At 38.1% G+C, this 20,800-nt stretch overlaps 1 protein-coding gene across 1 annotated transcript in view; it reads right to left on the reverse strand.

Moving 5' to 3' along the window:
- Positions 1 to 4,167: 4,167 nt before the first annotated feature.
- LURAP1L (leucine rich adaptor protein 1 like) overlaps positions 4,168 to 20,800 on the reverse strand; it is a 53,527-nt gene continuing 36,894 nt past the window's right edge. Inside the window, exon 2 of the mRNA XM_072596594.1 lies at positions 4,168 to 4,891. Coding sequence (XP_072452695.1) covers positions 4,529 to 4,891 — 363 coding nt within the window. The 3' untranslated portion in view covers positions 4,168 to 4,528. The remainder of the gene's footprint in view (positions 4,892 to 20,800) is intronic.

The following is a 20,800-nucleotide window of genomic DNA, read 5'->3' on the forward strand; positions in this document are numbered from 1 at the left end:
AAGTCTAGAAATAAACACAATAAATCTGGAGTATTTGTCAGTTCCAAGGGTGTAGTTTAACAATAAGCCCTCCCTAGCAGTACAAGCTGGCTCCAGTACATTGTTGCATTGTTGTTCATAGAGAAGTAGGATTGTTTGGTGGATAGAGAACAGACCTCAAAACCAGGAAAAAATAGATTCAGGTCTCACCTCTGACACATATTGGCCATGGGATTCTGGGCAAGCCAGAAACATCTCAGTACTCTAGGCACCTCTCTAAGACTATATGTTGCAGAGAAGGTGGTGACCTGCATTGGCAAAATGAGTTTTCTCAGCCAAGAGTTGTTTATCCCTATGAAATCACATATATAGTCCTATCTAAACTGGTCATAATAGTTATCTTTAAATAATTGGATTGACCTTCCACAGAAGAGAAAGTTGGTTCCAGGGAAAATGAGTATAAGCTACAAAAAAAAAAAAATTAAACTTAAGATTGATATGAGGAAGAAGTAAATAATGAGAGTTATCTAAAAGTTTCCTGGGCTGACTTAGGAGGTGGTGGATCCCTTCCCATTGGACTTGTTCACTTGAATGGCTGAATGAGCATTTGGGTATATTGTAGATGGGATTCTTTCTAAAGTATAGGTTAGACTTGATGTTCTCTAAAGCCTCTTCCCTCTCAGAGATTCCATGTAATTCAGCAGATTGAGATAAAAATTTAAGAAAACTCAATTTAATTAAGTCTCAGAGCTTCATAGTAGGAAGTCAGAGCTCAGAATCATCCAGTCTAATGCTTTCCTGAACAGGAGTCTTTCTTCAAGGTCCCTGACAATTGAGAATCCAGCTTTAGTGTGAATGCACTCCCGTTCAACTCTACTTGTTGGGTTTGTTTTTGAAATCTGAAACCTGCCTCTCTTTGAATATTTGCAGATAGCTATCATGTGTTGCTGTTCAATAGTTTTTTAGTTGTGTCTGATTCTTTGTGACCTTATTTGGGATTTTCTTGGCAAAATGGTTTGCCATTTCCTTCTCCACCTCATTTTACAGATGAGGAATTGCCCAGTGTCACAGTGATTTGAACTCAGGAAGATGAGTCTTCCTGATTTCAGGCCTGGTGGTCTACCTACTGCACCATCTAGCTGCCTAACTCTCATATTCCTGCTAAGTATTTTTTTCCCAAGTGAAACATCCCCAACTCTTTCAACCTATCAATGCGATGATTTCTGTTTCCTTGATCATTCTAGTTACCCTCCTCTGGTGGTACTTCAGGTTGGCAAATTTAAAAGTTAGTGATACTTTTTTCTTCCATTTGAAAGGTTTACAATGAAAGGATCTATCAAAATACTGATTATGTGTGACATTTTTTGAATTGAGAGAAATTGTTAATAACCAATTATTTGGGGAGATACAGTTCCTTCTTTTTCCTCATTTCAAGGCTATCTCTGAAGGACATTGCTGATAATGAGATTGTGAATTAGCTTTCTCCTCTATCTTGTTGGGACCCCACCCAGGAGGGGAACCCCATATGGGTGGGGATAAATTCTTTGATAAATTGCCCAAGGCTGGGCAATTCAGAAGTAAATGACGTAATCAATGTTACATTGCCCCAACCCCTCATTAGAACAGCTCCACCTCTCATTGTAATAGTCGTTTTCTCTCTTGTTGTTAGCCATTCAGAATTGATTGCCACCCTCAGGAACATCTACTCTTTCAAAGTCATATAAACTATGGGCCCACCACCATGATTTGTCTTTGACATTCAAGAGTGTCTCTGACACATTTTATTGGTAATATGCTAGCATTATTAATAAAATAATTAACTACCCTGAAATTATGTCTCTTGAACTTTTAAAATATCACATATATTTAAATATCACATATAAATATCCTCTTTAATTTCCTCTATTTTGTTCTAAAATTTACTTGGCTCCTTTTTTCCCAAAGCAGCATTTCTGAGTGGATGTATCTGAAATTCTAACTGGTTCTTTGGAATTGATCCTCTATACATTCTACCCCTTTCTCCCACTCCAACATGACCATAAAACAACACTGGACCCTTCAGTCTCCCAAGTGATAATAGATACTAATATATTTAATCAAAAATAAATAATCTATGCATATGTTAAGATCTGGGCAACATAATATCTTGAAATGGTGAAAATATTATGTCAATATACTAGCAATAATTTTCATTGCTATGGCACACCTGGTATGAGAGAAACTTTGAGCACACAATACCTCTCAAGTTATACCATGTATACAACTTCTTCCCCACTCCCAACTCTGCTTTCATGAGCCCATTTTGGTCACAAGACCGTTCTAGTCAAAGCCTTCTTACTATTCCTCTAAGACTTTATTTATGTTGATTTCCCCTCATCTGAAAGGTTCTCTCTCTACTTCTTTGCTGTCTTGTCATGTAGAAGAAGCTCTAAACATCAACCGATGTTATCAATTGGTTCAACACTCAAAATGGATATGATTTTATCCATAGAAATGATATGGAAAATTAACATTTCAATTGTGCTTTAAGATTTGCAAAGCATCCCCAATTGATAAATGGTCAAAGGATATGAACAGGCAATTTTCAGAGGAAGAAATTAAAGCTATCTATAATCATATGAAAAAATGCTCTAAATCACTATTGATTAGAGAGATGCAAATCAAAACAACTCTGAGGTACCACATCACACCTATAAGATTGGCAAACATGACAGAACAAGAAAATGATAAATGCTGGAGAGGATGTGGGAGAGTTGGAACACTAATTCATTGTTGGTGGAGCTGTGAGCGCATCCAACCATTCTGGAGAGCAATTTGGAACTATGCCCAAAGGGCTACAAAAATGTGCATACCCTTTGACCCAGCAATATCGCTACTAGGACTATATCCCCAAGAGATCATAAAAATGGGAAAGGGTCCCACATGTATAAAAATATTTATAGCAGCACTCTATGTAGTTGCCAAAAACTGGAAGTCAAGGGGATGTCCATCAATTGGGGAGTGGCTGAATAAATTATGGTATATGAATGTAATGGAGTACTATTGTGCCATAAGAAATGATGAACAAGAAGACTTCAGAGAGGCCTGGAAGGACTTATATGACCTGATGCTGAGTGAAAGGAGCAGAACCAGGAGAACTTTGTGCACAGCAACGACCACAGTGTGTGAGAGTTTTTTCTGGTAGACTTGTAATTTTGTAATAATGCAAAAACTTCTTATAAAAAAAAAAAAATCCCAATGGTGGTTCTCAAGGCAAAATGCCTTCCACACTCAGAGAAAGAAATATGGAAGTCATTCGCAGAATGTAGCAGATCATGTTTGTGTATGTGTATGTGTTTGTGTATCATGTTCTGATTTGTTATACGATTTCTTTCATTTATTTTAGTCTGACTACATAGCATGACTATAGTGAAAATATACTCAATAGGAAAGTATATGTAGAACCTATACAGAATTGTATGCAGTCGTGGGGAGGCAGGGGGGGAGTGGGGGGTAGGTGGGGGAGGATAAAATCTCAATTGTATGGCAGTGATTGTTAAACATTAAAAAATAAAAAAATAAAAAATAAATAAAAAAAAAAGATTTGCAAAGCATTACAGTATATATGGCCTCATTTGATCCCCACAACAACTCTAAAAAGTAGGTGCTATTATTAACACTTTTTTAAAGAAGAAGAACATAACACAAAGGTTAAATGATTTTCTTCAGAGCTGTCGGCTAGTAAGCCTCTGAGAAAAGAATTGAACTTAGATCTTCCTGATGCCAGGTCCAGTGCTATGTCACTTGGTTGCCTAACTTAAAGATGAAATAGAAGAGGGATTGCTATCTGCTTTAATGCATCATCCTAAGGACCTCAAAACCTTTCCATATGATTTACAGCTGAAACGTCTTGTGTGTGCTGCTTCTAACTCTTAAAGAAAGTTAATACGCAGCAAATCTGAGACTGATTTCATAGAGTGATAGGGAGAGAAGAGTTCCTGTATCCAAATGATTTCATCTATACACACTCAAAAAGAGAAAAAAAGTGTTCAGTATATAAAAGGCAAAAACAGTGAGAAAAGTGGGCCCAGAAATAAACAAGAGTTTGGCAAATTTAAAATAAACAAAGAAATAGAAATCATTTGCACCAGACCTCACAGATACCTAGATGATAATAATTAAAATCACTTAAGAACATGAGCTACAAAATTGCTGGTATCAGAACATAGTTTATTTTTAAATTTAGCAAAAAGTTTTACTGATAATCCCTGAACACGTGTTTTAAAAACAGAAAAAAATGTTTATTGCTTCTTCTTTTTTCCCACTTTAATTGTGGCATGGTAGTCTGAGGGAAAAGTCTGCAATAAATTAAGAATGAAGATTAAGAAGGGCAAGAGGAAAAATCAATCCTTATAAGAAATGTTAGGAGCAAGTGAAGAGTTGTAAAGCGGCTTCAAAATAAGCTTTTCTTGGAAAAGTTTGCATTTTTACCACAAAAATAAAATAGCAGCAGAGAAAGAAGATAAATATAAGTTAATTGCACACCAGTCCCATGAGAAAGCCCTTGTTATTAGCCAAAACGATAGTACTCAGAATCAAGTTTGGGACGTTTGTGTAAAGGGTCTTCTAAGGTGTCACTGAACTGGTCCAAATCGGAGGGGGTCTGGTGACCTGGGACATCATCTGCCAAAGTGTCCAGATAACTACCCACTGATATTCCATCCAACCCATCGCTGCCGTCCTGTAAGCTATTATAGCTTCCTTGTAAGGAGGTGTTTTGGCTTTCCAGTAAACTGCAAAGGCTCCCACTGAGGCTGCTGCCTCGGCTGGTGATTGTACCCTTCTCTTCCATCATCCACTTGATGGACTCGATGCTTTCATTGATGATCAGCAGCTGCCGCATGAGCCGGACGTCAGTGGCTCTGAGATTAACCTGCAGGGAGGAAGGAGGAAACATAGTTTGCTTTTAGAATTTCCCAAATAAACAGGTTGAAATAAGTTAGTATGAATCTCTACACATGTAATGGTAATTTAAATGGGAAGATCTTTCCCATTCGTTAATAGGCCCATGTGACCTGTTTAAATCACATGGAAGCCTATGACACATGTGGTAAGGGAAGCTTGCTGAATGGATGGAACAGGAAGGGTAGAGCAGAACTGGGAGGAAGCTGGTGGAGGGCAGAAGGGAGAGGATGCAGGCAAGCAGGCACAGCTAGTCTTGTGAGTGTTTGCTTGTGTGAAGGCCCAGGGGGTAGGGAGTTCTGGAAATGGCTTTGTCCCCTGCAGTACTAATGTGTATTTGTGATTTCTTGGTTACTATGATAGATTTGGCTTTCTGGTATTGGGATTTGGCTTTCTGGTGTCTGAATAAATGTTTTTCTTCTGCTTTTGATATGGAGAGTCTGTTATACTTTGTGATTCGGAACTATGCCAGCATATTCATAGGCGCCCTCAGGGTTGTGAATATTGCTTTGGTGATACACCACACTATACCATATTTAGGTTATAAAAAGAATATAATAGTAAACATTCTTTTAAAACAACAACAACAAGAACCTAGGGTCTTGGAAGTGATATCAAAGAGGCAGAATGAGAACAATGGGAAACACAGGAATCGAGTGAGAATGCGGTTTACCTTCTGACTCTTTTGCTCAATCCTGTGACTTTGGGTAAGATACTTAAGCAGTTTAAGTCCCAAATTTTCCCAACTGTAAATATATAAAGTATAATATAAATAGAGTATAATATTCATTATAGTTTTATCATCTACTTCATACTGCTGCTATGGGGAAAATGCTATACAAATCTAAATTACCACTAGTGTCCCCTATTGCTTAATCACTACTCTGTTTCTTTTTCCTTGCATGGAGGTAAGCCTGGGCTGCTTGAAGATTGACCTCTGATTAGAGATTCTTATCCTTAAGGTCGACTAGAAGCTCATGTTGGTCCCAGAAAGCTTGAAAGGCTCCAAGTATGAACCAGTAAGGGGCTGCATATTTCCATGCTGTCCAAAGACAAGCGATTTTGGTTTGTGTATGTGTGTGTTAACATTAAACACATAATGTGGATGTAAGAAATGAGACAGAATGCTGTACAAACACATTAGAAACTTAAAAGGTATAACTCTAAAGAAATGAAACTGATTTTCTTTGCTGTCTTGCTAGGTTTTTTTGTGGAGGGCTGGGAGGGTAGAGCATAGCTTATCCACGAGGTGATGAAATGTTTAGCCCTAGCAACCCTCTAAAAACTTCTATTAAATAGCAAGGGGCTACAATCTGTATGAACGAGGGAAGCTCACTGATAAAATTATAGATCTTGAATTCTTGAAAGGTTATTAGAACTCTTGTACAAAAGTCTAAAATCTCCCAGTCTGAAAGTCCTGTAAATCTATAAGAGATGTGATCACCAATCTTGTTATGCACTTTAAATACATTAGTCAAAGAGGACTTGTCCTGACTGATTGGACTAGAATGAGCACAAAGTGGTATCTTTTCAATTCCAAATTATAATTAATTTATTATTAATATTATTTGTTGTTGTTGCTTTTCAGTCATTTCAGTTGTGTCCAATTCTTTGTGACTCCGTTCTGGGGTTTTCTTGGCAAAAATACTGGAGTAATTTGCCATTTCCTTTTCCAGCTCATTTTACAGATGAGGAAACTGAGGGAAACAGAGCTAAGTGACCTGTACAGTGTCACACAAGTAGTAACTGTCTGAGGCCACATTTGAACTCAGAAAGATGAGTCTTCCTGACTCCAGGCCCAGTGCTCTATCCATTGCAACTATCACACTCTATCAGCTGTGCTTTGTCTTTATTAAAGTTACAGATAACAGTATATTTAAGTTACTAAATCATTGCAGAAAAATATGTGTTTCTGTATGCTATAATATTGGAGAGTAACTTATGTGACCATGTAAGCTGAAAGTCAGGGGAAGAAGGTAAGAATGTATAAATGTTAAGGGAGGATAAGAATGAAGAAATGTCATAGGGTCATTGATTCAGAGCTGGGAGGGACCTTACTTAGAAGCACCATTTTACAGATGAAACAAAAGCCTAGAAAGATGAAGTGACTCAACCAAAGTCACACAAAAGACTCAAGACTTGAGTCCAGGCTCTCTTACTACAAATCTAATGTGCTTTCTACTACTTCCAGAAAAATAACAATATTTATTTTTCTATAAGATTTTTTTTGTTCTTGGTTTTGTTTTGTTTTGTTTCCAGGAGAGGGAAAGTGCCTAAAGTCTCCAAAATTGCCCTTGACTTTCCACTGCTCCTGATTTTTACCTAGATTTTGCAAATGTCTGAGGCCCCCAAAGAGCTAAGCCTCCATGTTGGCATGACTGTGTACATGACTGGCATTCTCTAGAGATTTGGAGGAAGAGAAAGGGAAGAGATTATGGAAGAATTAAAGGAAAGCTAACTTGAATTCTCTCAGGTTGTGAGGTAAATTCTGTTTGGGGCAGCTACGTGGCATAATAGAGTGAGTTCCAGGCCTGGAATCAGGGAGGTCTGAGTTCAAATGTAGCCTCAGACTCTTACTGGCTGGATGACTCTCAGTAAGTCACTTAATCACTGTTTGCCTCAGTTTTCTCCTCTGTAGAATGGAGATAATGTTAGTATCTGCTTCCTAGGGTTGTTGTGAAGATCGAATGAGATAATTATTGTAAAATGCTTAATGCAGTGCTTGGTACATTATAAGCACTATACAAAAATTAGCAGCCCATTGCCTGAGAGGGGAGTGGATGGCTCGCTGTAGAAGGGCTCTTAATTCCCATGGTTGTGGGCACAGGATACTTCAGCTATAGTCCTACCTTTGGAATGATATTCATGGACAACTGTCTTACCACTAGAGGTCCTGCTCTCTCTCTCCCTCTCCCTTACCTTTCTCTCTCTCTCTCTCTCTCTCTCTCTCTCTCTCTCTCTCTCTCTCTCTGGCTCTTTCTCTGTTTTTCCCTCTCCCCATTTCTCTCCTGTCTCTCCTTCTTCTCTCTTTCTCTCTCTGTCTCTTACACACACACACACACACACACACACACACACACACACACACACACTCACAGAGGTTTGAAAATGAAGAACTTATCCACAATAGCAATTAGAGACCAATGATTCTCCAGATTCAGGTGTAATCCTGAGGTGTCAGAATTGTGAGGGTGTGGACCACCGCAGCGCACGCCTTCATGGCTCATGGGGAGAAGCAGGCTTCTTGGCTCCAAATGTATGCATGTACATCCTTTAATTATAGTTCCTCTAAAAATGAGTTTCCTGGTTATGGGTTAACCCATAAATCTGACAGAACCTTGGAAACAGGGTGAAATTGGCAAACTAACACTCAGAGCGATGACATTTCCATAGATTACCTGAAGTACAATGAAGCTTAGGTTACAGGTTTCAAGTAACTGTATAGATAACAAAAGTTTTTTAAAAAAACACAAGTCTTTGGTTGGCTAGGAAATTAAAGGGACTTGGATGACTTCCTGATGTTCTTCCAGAAAACCACACAAAATAAACAGGACAGAACATAATAGAGGAAAATATTTGTCTGCATGAAACTGCACATATGTAAAAGTATATCAGCTTAAGTACAGGTGACTTCATTGATGAGGCTGCCCTCGTCATGAACATTAATTCAAGAAAATTAAAAATCCAACATATATTGACTGAGTGTCTATTATGTTATATGTATCAGGTATTGATGACACAGGTCCTGATTCGAAGGAGCTTGCATCCTAAAGGAGGAAGGTTAAATACACAAATAAGTGTGATTTGAGAGGATGAGAAACATGGAAAGGAAAAGTCTAGGCAAAATTCTAGAAGAAGCATGAGTGGAGAAAAAGCATTTTCACTTGAGGGAGTCAGGGAAGGCTTCCAGGAGAAGGTGATATCTGAGCTGAATCTCAAGGAAAGGGTGGAATAACTAAAGATGATAATAGGGAGAAGTGTATGAGGGGGTGGGTAGAAGAAAGCATGGAGGATGATGTGAGTCAAGATGTGGAAACGGTCTTAGCAGGGAAGCAGGGGTACAGGTGTGCAAAATGAGGCATATGCTGGAAGATAAGGTCAATGTGTCTATTTTGTTTTAACTGTATATCTTTGTGACAAGAGGTGGTACTTTGAGGGAGATGGTACTGGGAACAACACTTTTTATCAGAGAATGATCGCACAAAAATGGGAGACAATAAAATGAGAACCATGGCGAAGGAGTAGTACAATTCAACCCGAACATAGTATATAAAGGTAATCTAAAATTAAGCTGGGCAGGTAGATTAAGCTCAATTTTGGAAGGCCTTGACTGACAAGATAAAGAGTTTAAACTTTACCCAATAGATGACTGGGAGCCACCTAAAATTTTAGGTGGAAAAATAACAGAACCTTAACTATGTATTGGAAAGATTGCTTGGGGCAAGGGTACATTCCTTAGAGTGGACACAGACTGGAGACAGGCAATGATTAATTCATCAAGTATTTATTTCACATTCATTTAGCACCATTTTAGTGTTAAAAGGGTTATAAAAGAAGTGTAAACTTGGTCTCTGAGTTCTTGTACTTTATAATAAAGTTTGAGAGAAATGATGGACACCAACAAAACTGCCTAAGGTAATTATGATGAGAGATTAAAGTTGGAAGAGACCTCAGATGTAATCTAGGTCATCTTCCTCATTTTGCAGATTAGGAAGCTAAGACCGTAATGGTAAAATGACTTGCCCAGGACCACAGAGGTAGTAAACATCAGAGTTGGTTTTTGATGCCTGGGTCTGTCACATGAGTCCATTCTGTTTCCACCATGTCATGTACAAGAGCCAAAATGAGTGGTTCAACATAGCAAGGGCCCCAAATAAGGTAACGGAGCTCAGGAGTCAGGCATGTACAGATATTTATGGGTAAGTGGCTCACTGAAAAGTGAAGGTCACTGGTAGTTTTAATTATGTTTGTCACTACTTCTTGATATATATACATATATATATGTATATATATGTATATACATGTACGTATATACGATCTCTGCTCTGGTTAAACTAGCCATCTCCCCATCCCAAACCAACCATACTCATCTCTACCCCTGTGCCTTTATACAATTGTTCTGTTTACTTTGAATGCCCCACCCTCTCTTTTGCAGATCTTATCAACCTTTCAAGTTTTGTTTCCTTTTTGAAGCTTTTTCTGACTATTGTATCTCCTGGATCTCCTCCTTCTCTGAATTTCTATAGCCTCTTCAGAGAGAGAGAGAGAGAGAGTGTGTGTGTGTGTGTGTGTGTGTGTGTGTGTGTGTGTGTGTGTGTATCTATCTCTATATCTACATATATCTATATCTATATATGTACGGGGGGGAGGATATCTGAAATTGTGAATCCACCCAGGTGAGGAGCTCCCGTATAGACATTCTCTCCACCAAAGGAATCAGTCCATTACTTAGTCTTAGAGGATTGCCTGAGGCTACTAAAAGGTTAAGTATCTTTGCCCAGGAACACATAGTTGATAGGAGGTCAGAGGCAGATCTTCCTGATTCCAAGGCAGGCTCTCTTACTACCATTTCCCCCTTTTTCATAACTACAAACCATCTCATATTGCTCAGTGTTATTTTAGGAGTGTTCATTTTGTCTGCACAACAAGTCATCCTGTAGCCCCCTTGAAGGTATGGCTAATGTCTTCTACATCTGTATTTCCCTCAAGGGTCTGGCACGAAGAAGGACATTTAGTAAAAGTGATGATGATGATGACAGCCAGCATTTATTTAGCACTTTAAGGTTTGCAAAACACATTACATAACTCAACTGATCCTGACAACAACACAGTGAAGAAGATTCTATTAGTATCATTATTTTACAGATGAGGAAATAGAGACTGAGAGAGGGTAAATGATTTGCCCAGGGTCCCAAGAGCCAGGAAGCCAGGGAGCTAAGAAGGGATGACTTGAAATCCACTAGTATATCTAGCTGATAATATATATGTGGAACGACTGGGTCCAGAAATAATTTTTTTTCAACAGTGAAAGCTTATGTGTGTTCAAACAGTATTTCTGTATGTTAACATTAAATGTTCATTTTAGGGCCAAGTCATATCTTCTGACTCCTGGAGTAAAAGCAATTAAAGAATTTTTCAGTTATGAAGATTTTGTGATCCACAACTTTACCTTTTGAAAACACTTTGTCCCATGCATAAGTGGTTAGATTACTAGACAATTCTAATTCAATTGAATTAATTTCATTTTTATTATGTACTTAACCTAACCCAGGCAGAGAAGATACAAAGGTGAGAAAAAATCATGGTCTCTGCCCTCAAAGAGGCTGCCTGTGGGGAGAATATAACAGGTCTGCAAATAAAGTGTCATACAAGGTATGATTCCATGGGAACAATGCAAAGATCTAGAGAAAATCCTCTGGGGAAACCTGAGGAAGGAAAGAATACTTTCAGTTGAGAGAATGCAAGAGGACTTCACACTGAAGGCAAGCCCTCAAAAACCTATTTATGCCATAATACAGTAGAAATAATAAATTAATTAAAGGGAAGGGACTGTTTAATTTGTATATCTAGTACCTAGCACAGTACTTTGGACATAGTAAACACTAAATAAATGTGGGTAGAACTGAATTGATTAGAAGCCCTGTACCCCTTTAACTTGAAAACATAGCCCTTTGCCCTTTTGCTCCTTGAGTCTTCAGCATTTTGGGGCCTTAACAGAGAAAGGGAGTCAGGGTGCAAGAGTAGGCATTCTGGAGGTGAGGCTGCTTCCATAAACATATAGAGGTGTCATTCTAGCAATAAGGAACATTTCAAAGGCTGGACGGGAACAGAGTGGCATTAGAAGAAGAGGAAGGAACACCAATGGTAGAAGTGGGCCCCAGTGGCAAGGGGCAAACGTCAGAGCCATGCATAAGTAAGCATGAGTCATGGTTAAATCAAGGACTAACCACATTCAGTATTTGATGTGGAAAGTAGTCTTCTCTATCTCCATTGATTTCTTAAGCAATTTTAATCACCCTAGTGATTAGTGGTTTCCACGAAGCAAATTTATCCAAATATATTGGGCAATAAAGGAGGGAGTCGAAGTAGGAAGCAAACAAAGCTTCCTTTGATCATGAAATAACTCACTTTAGAAAAATGACTCTGACGTAAAATATCTATAAGCCATTGAAACACAGTTAGAAAAAATAAAAAGACATCAAGTGGAATTTGTTAATCTGGCTGACCAATGACTGTGGCTTTAATATTGACCTTGTGTTCTCCCAGTAATACAGTGAAGATGAGGTGAGTGATGGACACTGTCAAATAATAATAATGATGAGAGTGGTGATAATGATAACGATGACAGTATTTATGTAGCACCTACTATGTGCTAAGTGCTTTACAAATGGCTATACAGCACCTACTATGTGCTAAGCACTTTACAAATGACAGTATTTATATAGTGCCTACTACGTGCTAAATGCTTTACAAATGACTATACAGCACCTACTATGTGCTAAGCACTTTACAAATGACAGTATTTATATAGTGCCTACTGTGTGCTAAGCGCTTTACAAATGACTATACAGCACCTACTATATGCTAAGTGCTTTACGCATATTAGCTTATTTGATCCTCACAACAACCTTGAGAGGTAAGTATTATTATTGTCCCCATTTTACAGATGAGGAAACTGAGGCAAGAGAGTTTAAGTGGCTTGCTCAAGGTATCATAGCTAATAAGCATGTGAGGCCACATATGTGGCCAAACCTAAAACAGCATAGAAGCACCATTTGCTCCTTGGTTCTCAAGCTGTCTGCTCCCCCGTCCATGTCTTTGCATATACTTTTGACCATGCAAGAATGACAGGACCTTTTTGTCAGATTTCTTATCCCCAGCACTAGCCTCGGGGACTTGCACATAGTGGGTAAACTGAAGAAAAAACACTGTCTCACACCTAAAGAGGGCAGGGACATCTTAGTTTCCTGAGATATCTCTTTAACTTTGGAGAGGTTGTAATTACTGTTCAACCTTGAACATGTGAGTAATCCACTAAATTACTAAATTACAATGTTGCCTCTGTCTTCAGCAGCAGCCCCACCCTTTCTTGCCACATTCATGTATGAAGTCTGGCATTCATTTTTGAAGAGTTCTGAAGCTTGTGGTTAGCTTTTGGAGGAGAGGAGGAGGTTGGTACTTCAATCCCTGAGAACCAGATGCAGACCAATAACATCCCAGTTCTGATACACACTATGATCTGTCAGAGTCAGTTTTCTCATCTATAAAATAGATGAAATGATACTCATTATTCAATTCCACATTTATTAAGTGACACGTAAAACATTGTGCTAGGAACAGGGTGTACAGACAATACAAGGCAAACAATCCCTGCTGTCAAGGAGTTCCTATCCTATAATATTACCTATTAAATATATGGGCAGCTAGGTGGAGTGATGGATAGAGTGCTGGGGGCCTGAAGTCAAGAAAATTCATCTTCATGAGTTCAAATCTGACCTCAGAAACTTCCTGTGTGACCCTGCACAAGTCACTTAAGCCTGTTTGCCTCAGTTTCTCATCTGCAAAATGGGCTGGAGAAAGAAATGGCAAACCACTTTAGTATATCTTTGCCAAGAAAATCCCACAGATATGACTGAAAACAACTGAACAACTTTATATATGGTACTTGTGAAAAAAGTGAGCCATTTAACCTTAATATATGACAGAAATGTGAGTTATAGATACTTGTATTCTCCTAATATTGAACTACTAATGGGGAGGGAGGGGCAGTGGAAGGTATTATTTTATGTTATCAATACTTTTCTCTCAGAATGGTAAATCAAGGAAGGAAGGTCTTCCTAATTTCAAATCACATATTAGTGCAGAGCAAAATGAAAGAGAGAAAAGGGTGGTAGCTTCAGGAAATAGCATTTTAAGAATGACGTATTATGGCAGCCAAGGTCATCTGGGCAGGTCTAAGAATTCAACTTCTAAAGTTAATCAGACAATGACTAGTTCATGGCTCTTTCTAGTTTTATCTCCCAGGTAAGAAGACAATGTCTTTAAAAGGAAGTGAACTCATGATGTGAGTCACAACCTAAATATCCATCTCTTTGTTTGGATAGTGATAACTCAGTACTAGCATGTGACTGGTGTCACTTAAGTACTTCTTTAATTGGTTGTTTTCATGGAAACTGACCAAAATGACACTGAACAAAAGAACAGTGGTCTTGTCTAAAGGATTCATTAGGGGGTTTAAAGAGTACAGAGATTTGGATTTTCTTCTCATTTTGCCATTTACTCAGTTTGGCTTTTAGCAGCATTAAATGCCAGTAAGGTCTTTCTAGTTAACCCAAATCCCATTTGCTGCAGCATGGGGGCAAGACCAGCGTTATTAATTAAAGGGCAACTAAAATCAAACAAACAAAACTGTGTCCTTTTCTCAAAGTCATGAAACTGTTAGTGACAGTAAAAGGCAGGGTGTGTGTGTGTGTGTGTGTGTGTGTGTGTGTGTGTGTGTGTGTGTGTGTGTGTGTGTGTGTGTGCGTGCGTGTATGGGGGGTGGAGCCTCACTTTTTGGTTTATTTCAATTATAACTTGTGCTCTAAGGTCTGTAATTCTGTCTTGGGAACAAAGAACTGTTATGCCTGAGGAATGCCTGCACATTATGGATAAAATATTAACCTTGCGGCAGCTAGTTGGCACAGTGGATAGAGCACTGGCCCTGGAGTCAGGAGAACCTGAGTTCAAATCCCAACTCAGACACTTGACACAACCTTCTGTGTGACAATGGGCAAGTCACTTAACCTGGACTGCCTGGCAATGACAACAAAAAATTAACCTTGAAGTTAGGAAGACCTTGGTTTAGGTCCCGCCTGTGAAACCTGTGTCTGTGTGAGACCCTGAGTAAGTAACTTAACTCCTCATTGTCACCTGCATCCCTCTAAGCCTATAAATTGGAAAGGAGGTTTTTGTCATAATTTTTAGAAGTTTTTCCTTGGGAGTTCCTAACAGATGAAATCACTCCAGTCCCATTCTATCTCAAAGAAGGCTACAGTCAACTCTAAACTATTCAAGAGCTCATGTCTACTCTAGGATTTGTGAGTTTAATCTAGGTGAGGATGAATATTACTGGCCAAAGTACTGAAGGTTGGGAGGGAAAGAGCACCGACGACTTTAGATTATTAAGGTACTGTGTACCTGGGTCCCTTGTGGCACAGTGGTTAAAATACTCAATTGGGAGTCCAGAGATATAAGGACAAGTTCAGCTTAGTGACTAAGTATCCATTTATTTATAGATAAATCACTGACTTGCTCTTGGCCTCAGTTTCTCTATTTGTAGATTGGAAGGTATGAATGAAATACTTTCTAAAGGACTGTAACTTGCCCATGGTCACACATGGACTAAGTGGTATTGGGGAAGATTTGAATCTTGGTTCCCTTCTTTATCCTTATTCTGGTCCCTTTAAGTCATTTTTTCTGACTGATTGGAGCCACCTAGAGAAAGTAGGAAGAGACTGAGAAGGGGTCAAATAATTCATTTAAGATTTAGTTAAAAACAACACATAGTTAAAACAAGCACTCAGAATTCTATGTATCTTAGAAGAATATCTTAGAAGAAATTAGGGAGTTAAGTTTTTGGGAAAAGAATTCATCATTTGGTAAAAATTGTTGGGAAAACTGGAAAGCAGTCTTGCAGAAATTGGGCATAGACCAGTATCTTACATCATTTACCAAGATAAGGTCAAAATGGATACATCATCTAGATATGAAAAGAGATATTACAAGAAAATTTGAAGAACATGGAACATATTACCTATCAGACTTATATGGGTGAATAATTTATGAATAAATAAGAGATAGAGAGCGGTATGAGGTGTAAAATGTACAATTTGATTACGTTATTTTTTTAAAAATTGTACAAATAAAACAAATGTAGTAAAGAGAAGAAGGAGAGCAGAAAATTGGGGGAGGAGAATTTATAGATAGTTTTTGTGAAATCTATAAGAATATGAGTCATTTCCCAATTGATAAATGGACAAAAGGTATGAAGATATAGTTTTCCAATGAAGAAATCAAAACAATTTATGATCATATGAAAAAATGTTCTAAATCATTACTGATTAGAAAAATTAAAATTAAAATAACTAATATTTTGCAACTATCAGATTGGTTAAAATGACTGAAAAGAAAAAGATAACAAATGTTAGAGGGGATGTGGAAAAATTGGGACAATAATTCACTATTGGTGGAACTGTGAACTAATCCAACCATTTTGGAAAGCAATCTGGAATTATGCCCAAAGAGTAATTAAATTGCTATGGAGCAGCTAGGTGGTGCGGTGGATAGAGCACCAGTGCAGGGGTCAGGAGGACCTGAGTTCAAATCTCACCTCAGACACTTGACATTCACTAGCTGTGTGACCTTGGGCAAGTCACTTAACCACAGTTACCTCATCCTGGGTCATCTCTAGTCATCCTGATGAGTATCTGGTCACTGGATTCAGATGGCTCTGGAGGAGAAGTGAGGCTGATAACCAGCACAGCCCTTCCTCACTCAAAACAAAAGTCAAGTGCAAGTCATGTCATCATTTCTCTGATGGCATGGTCTTCTTCGGCAATGAAGGATGAACACAGTTAAATTGCCTATATCCTTTGACCTAGTGATACATGTACTATATTTGTTTTTGCAAGATGATTAGGGAAAGAGAAAAAGAACCTATGTGCTCTAAAATATTTATAGCAGCTCTTTTCCAGGGGTAAAGAATTAGAAATTGAGGGGATGCCCATCAATCAGGGAAAAGCTTAACAAGCTGGAGTATATGATCATGATGGAACAATATTGGGTTTTAAGAAATAATGAGCTCAGTGATCTTAGAAAAACATGGATAGAATTGTATGAAATAATGAAGAGCAAAATGAGCAGAGCCACGAGAGCACTATATATATAGTGAACAGCAATATTGTTTTAAGAACAACTTTGACTATTATAAATTCCCAAATTACTAGAAATAATGAAAACACTATCTGCATCCAGAGGAAGAACTGATAAATAGGAGTATGTATAGAATGGTTTTACATATTATATACATTTGTGTCTAATGACAGCCATCTCTAGGGTGGGGAGGGAGAAAAAAAGAGGAAAAAAGAAAGTTACATGGTAACCTTATTATACATTTAAAAGGAATAGCAAAAGTTGTACATAATAGGTTTGCAGTTTCATGTGCAATCATCTTTTTTTTCTATTTTATTATATTATGGAAATGCTTATTTTATTTCTTAAGTTCCAAATAAAATAAATTTTAAAAGAGCTAAAAAAAGAAACAGTTAAGGACTTCACAGGAATTTCTGCTCGAGACATTTTAGAGTTGAATTGGGAAATATTTGTCTTACAGTACTTCTATGCATATATTTATCTTCAATATATCAAACCATCAAGGAATATTTCAAATACAATGGATAGATAAATGGGTTTGTCATACTTGGAAAACTTTGAGTATAACCTAGAGCAACTAATGCCTAAAAAGTATCATCTTTTCCTTTATCATCTTCCTTCCATTGCAGTTCTTTGGGCTTTACTTTGGGGGCATTTTAGAGAGATTAACATGGGATATCTTTTCTGCTGGTGCATTTCCATGCTAAAATCCAGGCCCCAGGAGGGAAATCACAAATGCCTAGGGCAGCTGAAGTCTGAATTCCAGGGATGGTATTGTACTTTGCGTGCTCATTTTGAAAAAAAAAAGGCATTCTGTCCTGAGAAGAAAGGAAAACAAATTACAGCTGCCTTTCAGTGTGATAGATATTACATCCCTAATTTCTATACAAGAATATAGAATCAGCATTGTTCATTCAGATTTGCTTGGAAAGTAATCAGTAGTTGGAGGAAGTGAGTTCTTTATCTAGGGTTGGCAAGGCCCCTTTCTTGGCCACATTTCTTTCCATACATACTTTTTTACATTTCAAAAAGCATCAGAATGCTCCAAATTGCACAGCCTTGATTCCCATTGCTTGAAAAATTGCTTTTCCACCAGTTCTCCCCAGTCTCTTCTCTTCTTTCCCTTCCTTCTGGGTTTACTGCAGGGATTATTTCAGAAGCCACTTCTCTGTTACTCGTACTGTGAATTTCCATTTCAGACAGCTGTATTAACAGTCATATTTATAAAGCCATCTTCCAAATTATCTTCTCAGCAGGACCTTCAAGATTTTATTCCTTCCTTGGAGTCTGCAAAGTAAAGCCATGATATTTTCTGCCTATGGTGATACCAGGAACATTGGGTGTCAGAACGTTTATGTCCTCATTCCAGAGCATCTCTGTTTCTCCTATCCCCCACCCCTTTCCAGCTTCATGTTCCTTTCAATGAAGGATGGAAAATTCAATAAATAAAACTGTTACTGCTGTCTGGAGAACCCAGGCGTCCACAGCGGCACCAGCCAGCTTTGTTCTTCTCCATTGGTGCTCTTGTTTGGTGAATTGAAAGCAAAAAACAAAAACAAAACCTTTGTGAAGAGTAATTTCCCAAAAGGCCAGTTAAATTATGCACATAGAAAACACTGTCATCAGCACAGTTGTCTGATTGATGTTGTTTTGGGAAATTGAAAGGAAAGCTGCATCTGGCTGGCTTAAAAAGCAACAAACAGGAGGACCCCCTTGAATCTTGGGTGTAAATTCAGTGCATCAGAAGTGCCCCAGGCCTGTCCACTTTAGCCAAAATTCTCAGCCCTCTTCTGGTTTCAGATCTGTCCCTTCCATCTGCAGTGGAATATTCCTGGGTATGCCCTCCTATCAAGTGATTAAAATCTCCAAGTGAATCCCAAAGAAGAGCAGGATGATGCCATTTGCAGCAGCTTTTCATCAAATATCAGCCCCAAAAGACCATCCCTCTAATATCCAGTCCATACATAATAAAATACATAATATTCTTCACATCACTCCCCTATTGGAAAATCTTCAGTAGCTCTCAATTGCCTTTCAAATAAATTTCAAAGCCCTCTATTTATCATTTCAGATCCTCTTTGGTTTTTCTAGCCTTCTCTTGCACTTTTTTCCCCTCCACACATTCTGTGCTCTAGAAAATTCGATTATTCTCAGCTCCCAAAGCATATTCTAGGCTGCCTTGCCCCCTGTCTTTACTCAAGCTAGTCTCTGTGGTGAAAATGTCCTTCTTCATTCTTTTCAAACCTGTTAAATTTCCACTCTAAATTCAAATCTCAACTGAAATGCTGCATTTTCTATAAATTCCAGTACCTTTCATGGTGCGGGCACCATCCACTGTGGAAGTACACGTTAACAACTCCTTTGTAATATTCTGGTTCATAAAGTTGTCTAGGTAGCTGATAGGTTAAGTGACTCTTTCATGGTAAAACAGTTATTAGTTTAGAGGCAGGGCTGGAAACCAGGTCTTCCTGACCAGAAGGCCAACATTCTACCTATTACAAGGTGCTTCTTTTGAATACAATAGGTAGCAATAATGGCTTCTTGACTGCATTGACAACAATCTTCTTCTCTGACTTCATAAAGTTTGCTCCTCTCTAGGGCAATTGAATTTATGCATTATCCCCATACTAGAAAAGAATCTCCATGAGGGAAGGAAGTGCCTCTTTAACCTAAACTTTGTATCTCGCCCAGTGTCTAGGCTGGTACCTCTGAACAGTCAATGCTTCATAAATGTTTGTCAAATGAATGAAAGAGTGTTGATTAATACAAGAAAAGTTGCTTCCCTGCATGATTGCATTATGCATATCCAACCTCTAATTTACAGTTGATTACATTAGCAAAATTATTGGAGCCCAGGCGGATTTAATTAGAATGATTTAACAAAACATATAATCCCCTCATAAATGACAACTCTCATCACTATTGTTCCTCTGAAATCATAGTTTCACTTAGAAATAGATCCTCAATTATTTTCACTCATTTGCAGTGTGTCCTTTAAATGAGATTCTGCATTTCAAACCCAGCAGAGTATCTCCAACTTGAAGGCAGATCTCTGAGGATTTGGGGCATCTTCTCCAGTAGCAGCATGGGTGATTTGAGGTGGAACCACCCTTCATGCTGCTTGGTCAAAGTGATATTTAAAAAGCACTGTTCCAATTGCATTGGTCCTCAGCTCAAAAAAGCACTCATGGATTTCTCTAGAATTACCTCTAGGACAAAATCCAGATGCCTCTTTTGGATCTTGGTCTACTCTTTCATTCACCTTAAATTCCAATTGAACGGGCCTATTGGCTGCTCCTCATGCATAACATTCCATCTTTCATTCTTTGTATAGGTTTTAACCCATATGTAGAAAACAAGTTTTCCTCCTCTGCCTCTAGGAATCTTTCTCCTTTCAAAGTTCAACTCAAGTACCTGGTCTTACCAGAAAATTTTTTTGACGCTTCCCTGTCCTCCCAGCAATCCCTCTCCCTCTCCCTGGCAACAAATGGCCTTACTTTAATTCATTTACACCTATTTGTACACGTGTGTGTATATACATATATGTGTGTGTGTGTGTGTGTTTTGCATTTATTTAAATGAATAAATAGCTAGTACATAGCGAATTGTCACTTAATATTTAATTGATTGAAATAAAACATGGGCTCAGAATAAAAATGTTACTCAATAAACTCATCCCATACAATGGATCAAAGCTCAATGTATTCTAGAAAAGTTTTATTCTTTCCTTCCCTTGATTTTAATACTTCAATTGCAAGCATCAGAATCTTAGGATTTTTTTTTCATATTTTTAAACTAAAATGTGAGAAAGATGTGCAGTAACTGTGTTGAGCAGACCTAGTCTGTTTCATTTGATAGTTTCAAGTAGTGTAATGCTTCATTTACAGAGTGACACAGGGAAATGAGGAGTTCTTATTGAAAGTAAAAATATAATAATTGCACTAACCTTTTTATTTTTAAAATAGGA

This window comes from Notamacropus eugenii, chromosome 1 (assembly GCF_028372415.1).
Source record: "Notamacropus eugenii isolate mMacEug1 chromosome 1, mMacEug1.pri_v2, whole genome shotgun sequence".
Classification (NCBI taxonomy): Eukaryota; Metazoa; Chordata; class Mammalia; order Diprotodontia; family Macropodidae; genus Notamacropus; species Notamacropus eugenii.